Below are 6,611 nucleotides of genomic sequence, written 5' to 3'. Positions count from 1 at the left end.
TGGGGTTTGAATTTGGAGAAATTAGACACATGGAAAATCTACTTTTTAATCAATTTAATACTGATATTTGGGACTCTGGAGGCAAAGTGTGGAAAAAAAGAAGACTTACTCATGTTTTTGTGGTCCGCCTCAAAACGGGCATTGTTGACTTCCGCGCTCATTGTTACGTCACAATGACACATTCCTGGAATTGTTGTCTCGCAGAGTTCCGCTTTATCCCTGGCTCCACAGTGCAGCACAGAGTTCTACACAAACTTCCAGCCTCAGAGGATTTACGTGTCCAGTGGATACATTTTATACAGTAAATTACATTTTAAATGATGACTTTTCTAAATGCTAACTGCTATTAGCCGCCGGAGCCTCAGTGACGCTGATGTAGTTTCCTGTGTCTCATTTGCATATTTAAAGAGACAGGCGCTCAAAATGGAGCGTTCTGAACACGGCTGTTTTGGCAGAGTGATTGAACTGCTGTAGCGCTTCATCCTTAAGGTATTTTGACCAAAGGGAACTAGGTTAAGAAATAGTAGAAATAGGGGATAAAAATTATGTCTACTTTAACCAAAACTACTGATTGACAAACCTTAACCATAACCTAAAACCAACCAAGTCTTTACCATAAAAAATAGCCCTTTCAAGGGTGAAACAATGTGACGATCATCCAATTTCAAATTTAACACACAAAATCTGTTGTTTGCATACAACTACAGTGTTTTTTTTCTAAATAAAACCTTTTGTTTTCCTTTATTTAAAATTGTTAATACAATTTTTTTTTTTTAACGTGCAGTAGATTGTAAATAAATGCCAGATTCTGGAATAAAAGGTACAAAATCACTTCTTTTTTTCCTTTTATGGTTAAAATAAGCATAAAAGGCATACGGTTAATGACTAATGACTAAACTGAACCTAAGCACAATTCAAATCAAACTTTCAAAACCTGGTCCTAATGAGGCAGAACCACATTATGACAAACCCTTAATGTTAAACATGTTGAAATATTAATAAAACAAACGACACCGCTGTACTGTAAGTAGTGAAATAGTTTATTTTTCTTTCTTTTTTTAATTTGACATAAAACATAGAATATCAGTAATATACAATTCTTGTAGGGTAATTCTGCTAAGATGACTGTCACACGGGGAACATCACTGTTATTATTATTATTATTATTATTATTAATGGACACCGGAGGGAAAAAAAAAGGAAGAATTACTGTAATAGTGAGCGTAACAATAATGTGCATTAAATATTAAAGTACACTCCTCGTCAGTGCTGAGTACAAATACAGGGCGTTAAAGAGTACGTGTTTAGAAAAATACAATACTCTCGCGAGAGTCACGCTCGTCGTTATGTGAGCCACGTTTTTTTTTTTTTAAAACACAGACGTCATGCTCCATCTACCCGTATGTCAGTGCAGCCCCGTCCTGTTTCCCTGATCCTGTACAAACGCTACATATCTCATTTAAATAGTGTGACACAAATAATAATAATTATGGCATTGTGCAACATTTACAGTGCTTTTTTTTTTTTTTATAGTTTTTGTTTGTTTTTTGCTCTACGTCACGTAAAAAAAAAGAGTATGGCTATAGTCACACCATGACAAGTAGATGATATGTAGATTAAGTTGCATTAATTCTCTGTATAATGTGATTAGCTCAGAGCAGTTTGGCAATAATCAGATTTGTTTTTGGCAAAAACATATCTACACAGGAGACAAATATGCATTCATGACACTGGAAAACATCACTGTAAAGGATATAGTAAGAGAGAGAGTGGGTGTAACATGTTTACGGTTAAATGCACAGACAAAACACAAACTAGGCTAGTTTGACTTAAACCGTTACAGTAAAACCTGGCGAGTTATGAAGCCGTGTATCGTTCGTTTTTCAAAATAAAAACGTAAAATTGGAAGAAAAAAACACGGATATACGACTCTGTTTTTCCCAATTTCCGAGCGTTTCCCGCTTTTTTCCGATAAAACTGGTCTGCAAATCAACACAATTTGACAAATAACTGCTGTAAGTTATGAGTTAAAAAGTTTGACGACACTAGGCTGTGATATGGTGAATTTATTGAATTATATATATCTATTTCTTAAATATTTTTTTCAGGTATTGCACTTTGTTGACGGTCCCTGCGCTCCCTCCAGTCTCGCGGATGACTGCGCGTTAGAGATCAATGTAGCTTCTCCAGCTCGGAAGGGTTAGAAGACTATTTTTTTTTGATGAAAATTAAGTGGTAGCTTGTCGTCTACGTTACGTCAAAAAATGTCTTACATGTTACAACAATATCCTGTTTAAATGTTATTGATCGTGGAAGTTTCAAATCCTTCTAAATTTAGTTTTTGGAAATTGGAAAAAAACGAGTTGTCCGTTTTTTTCCGTTTTATTTTGAAAAACGAGTGACACACGGATCGTTACGGCTGCAGTGAAATGCTTCAACATATTAATCCACAGCGTCGATCAGAGACAAAATAAAAGATTGCGTTTTCCCTGAGCTTGCAAAACAAATGCTGGGAGCCTCACAGCAAAGGTTACATGCAAAAAACTCACTGCTCTGTCTTGATGTCATGACTGTGGATAATATATATATATATATATATATATATATATATATACTGTATAATGGTTAATATAATATGATATGGCAATTTCAATATATAAAATCAGAGTGCAGCTTCATTTCAAGGGATCGCTGGGTAGCTGCAGGCGTGACAGTCAGCCTCACTGTACATGGCTTTACTTACAGCTTATGTGCCTTATTTCATAAATACTCGTCTAGTGCACAGAGTTTCGCGCGTATGGCGATTTTTTCACACCTCGTACGGCGGCGGGTTCATACGGCGCATTTCGTGGGTTAGAGTACGCCAGAAACAGGCTGCATGCAAGTTGATATTAACAGTGAGTTTGAAAAAAAAAAAAAAAAAAAAGCATACAACAAGTTATTGCACGTCGCTCTGAGAGATGTAGAGCTCGTGAATGGCAATCAGTCGGATATAAGTAAGTGCTGTACATGGGGAATCTCAGGAAATCAGTTTGGCGCCATTTTCTAAAAACTAAACCAGCGACAGTAAAAATCTACTGAAGATCTTGACTGAGCTACATCATCATCATCATCTTTGTTGGAGCCATTCTGGATTCCGGTCTGCTCGCAAAGTGGCTGTGCCTGTAAAACCCTGTGATTTAACCGCATTCATGAATGTGTTTTGATGGTGGAGTCAAATATGGAAGATTGAAAACTCTTTGGCTCTAACAGGAGCGCTTCTTGGTTCTCACATGAGAGGTTCATAAGAGGTTGGTCTTTGGACGGGAAACGCGCAGAAATAAAGAGTCGAAGGGGGAAAAAACTCCAAGGCACTCTCTCTCTCTCTCTCTGTCTCTTTGAAACGAATAAAAATGCCTTTAATGTGGTGGCGTGGTCATGTTGAACCGATTAAAACAAACACTTTTCAGCCTCGAGCCGTCATCAGGGAGAAAAAAAGAAGTTCCCTCAGTTTCCTCATTCAATTAATTTAATTTAAAATAACGTTTTATTGTGCAGCACTGATGAGTGCACAGGGTTGAAAACATAAGAGTATTTAGAGTATTTTTTAAATGATTTTTAAAGGCAAATGAGTGCTCAACAGACACAGTCTGTGTGAACAGCGGCGGTGTTCGCTATGCTTCTTCTCACTCCTTTTTTCGCATTTATCATCTATAGTTCTTTTTTCTGCGTTTTATTATTTAGCTTCCTCAATTTCATTTCTACATCAAGTCGAGCGAAGACTTTATTTAGTAGTAATCGGGAAGCCTTGTACGAGTTGCATATTCGTAATAAACGGTACAAACAAAAACAATCTACATTACGCACTGTAGATTGTCAGAATTTTGATGACACTATGCTGTATTTTAGTGAAGTTATTGAATATTTTTTTAAAACATCTTTTTCAGGTGTTGCACTTTGTAGACGGTCCCTGTGCTCCAGTCATCAATGCTTCTCCAGCTCGTACTTTTGGATGAAAACGAGGTTTAAGGAATGAGAGCTGGATTTAGATGCGAGAGAGGTAAGTACTGATGATGTGTTGTTGCAATAATGATCCTCGGAATAAACAGTACAAACTAAAAAATCTACATAACGGACTGTAAACGCAAAGAAACGGATGTTTTCATCGACCAAACTGACCAGAGAACGAGAAGAGAGCGCTGTATTTGCAAGAGCGTCAGATTAATTTATTAGAGGTTGATGAAGAACTATGATAAAGGAGTTTGTTGTCAGGGGTAAAATGAAATCCATGGTGTCTATGTGACTGTAGTGGTGCAGCAGAGTGGTACCAGGTGTTCACAGCTGATGCCAGCGAGCTGCCCCAGCCTCCAAAATGGCTCCCAGTGCGTTTCACGGCAAACATCTGAAAAGGCTACAAAGTGTCTCATCTGGACGCTGAGCACATGAAGGAAGCCAGCGGTGCCCAAGTGGTGAGGAGTTTTCATCCTCACAGACAGACGCAAGAGTCCAAACTCCATGTGACCTAAAAGACGATCAAATCCAAGCGATTGTTCGGTTTTCGCCGACCCTCGGTCGACTCAGTCCACTTCAGAAACTCTGGAATGGAAGATTTCAAAATAAATCAAAACTGTCTTTTGCATATTCAAATAATCATAGATAAAAGTAAAACTGAGATGGAACAATTATCATGTCTGAGGAAAAAAGGATATATATAAATATGCATATGTATACACACACACACACACACACACTCTTGTACTTGCTGCATACTGAGGACCATCATTTCCACTTTATAAATCAACACAATTAAAAATATCTACTTCATGAATGACATCGACAAAGAACTACTGGTTGCAGTACCATAACATGTCTGCAGGTGGAGCCCCAGAGCAAAAAAAAAAAACATTTTTGAAAAAAAATGTTGGTCCAAAATTTGACAAAAACGTCATACTATCCTATGTCGTCCAAAATTTGAAAAATAAAAATTGAAAAAAAATTTGGTCCAAAATTTGACAAAAACGTCATACTATACTATGTCGTCCAAAATTTGAAAAAAAAAATTTGAAAAAAAATGTTGGTCCAAAATTTGACAAAAACGTCATACTATACTATGTCGTCCAAAATTTGAAAAATAAAAATTGAAAAAAAAATTGGTCCAAAATTTGACAAAAACGTCATACTATACTATGTCGTCCAAAATTTGAAAAAAAAAATTTGAAAAAAAATGTTGGTCCAAAATTTGACAAAAACGTCATACTATACTATGTCGTCCAAAATTTGAAAAAAAAATTTTTTTGTGTATTTACTGTTCTCTCTATACACACATACGTGTTTTTTATACGTATGTTAACATTTAGTGGTCACACCTAGCGGTGTGTGTTAAAAGCTCACATCTTCAAGCTTTAACTTTAACTCTAATCCTTAAACCAGCTCTTAACCCTGAAAAAGCCGTTTAACATTGTGGGTCAAATGTTTTTAACCTTTTTTTTGGACCTCACAAAGACAAAGACCAGTGTTGATGTAGTGTACAAGGAAGCAGACGACGTTTGGCCGACTTGTGTTTGTCGTGTATTTATTCTCCTCCTTAAACCTGCCTTCTGCTCAGTGTGGGACGGAAATGTTTGAACTGTTTGTCATTTTAAGTTCAGTTTGGAGGCAAAAAGACTCCGTCAACAATGTGACGAAAGAGAAATGCTCGCACTTTTCCTCACCTTTACACAAACAACAGCGACAGACAGAGTTTGAAGAAGCAGATCCTACATTCGTCTTAATATGAAGTGAATAAATGTTCCCCCGGTGAAATATCACCTATATAATCCCTTAAAACAACTCGGTGAAGAATCTGTCAAACTTTTCTTATTATTATTTGCCAAGGTCGGAGCTTAGTTTTTAAATCAAACAGAAATCAAAACAGGAATGAGGAAAAATGTTGTCGTTTAACGGGCGAATGTGTTCACTTTGACTCACTTTGACCTTTAAAAATAATAATTTCTTGCATAATTGCAAATCTAACAGGGGGTAAATGATGTGTTTAACCCTGAGGATTGAAGTCAGTCAGAGGTCGGTTAATAAAAACTTAAAGTCTTACAGTTGGCGAGCTGGAGCCTCGTCTGCTCTTTCTGTTGGCTCGGCGCGGCTCGAGGTTTCGATTTGATGTACGTTAACTTCTTTGGTTCCATTCCACCTGGAAAGAAGAAGAAGAAGAAGAAGAAGCACACGATGAAACACGTGTGAGGGTTTTTCTTTAAAGTGAAGGGGATTAAATGTGGAGTTAGTGACACAGAGAGTCCGACCTCTTATGATTTGGAATTCAAAAGGACGTGAGTGACAGAGGAAAAGGCAGCGGCTGACGTCCTGGAACCACGACACATTTTAGAATTCTGACAAACACTGAAACACACAGAGCCAGGTTTATATGTTCAAAGTTGTCCCTGCGGGGGACAAAATATTTAATCAAATATGCATTTCACCACCGAAGCACAAGACTGATGCAAGTGGTGCAATCTGTTCTGTGTCTGAGGCTCTGGAAGAGTTTATGTAAAGAGTTAGTCAAACTCTTCCATGACTATTAGCTGGATCCATACGGTGATTTTTAAGGCCTTTTTTGTTCCATTAGAGGTCAAACGTGACCT

The 6,611-nt window shown here is 37.3% G+C and overlaps 1 protein-coding gene across 1 annotated transcript in view; it reads right to left on the bottom strand.

Annotated features, from left to right (window-relative positions):
- Window positions 1-4,513: 4,513 nt before the first annotated feature.
- LOC310938435 (uncharacterized protein) overlaps window positions 4,514-6,611 on the bottom strand; it is a gene marked incomplete at its 5' end in the record, with an annotated part of 29,421 nt that continues 27,323 nt past the window's right edge. Inside the window, 2 exons of the mRNA XM_083902927.1 lie at window positions 4,514-4,575; window positions 6,068-6,163. Of these exons, the coding sequence (XP_083759053.1) occupies window positions 4,574-4,575; window positions 6,068-6,163 (98 nt within the window). The 3' untranslated portion in view covers window positions 4,514-4,573. The remainder of the gene's footprint in view (window positions 4,576-6,067; window positions 6,164-6,611) is intronic.

This window comes from Microchirus variegatus (genome assembly GCF_963457635.1).
Source record: "Microchirus variegatus genome assembly, chromosome: 16".
In the NCBI taxonomy this organism is placed as follows: domain Eukaryota; kingdom Metazoa; phylum Chordata; class Actinopteri; order Pleuronectiformes; family Soleidae; genus Microchirus; species Microchirus variegatus.
This window is presented reverse-complemented; position numbering and strand designations above follow the sequence as displayed.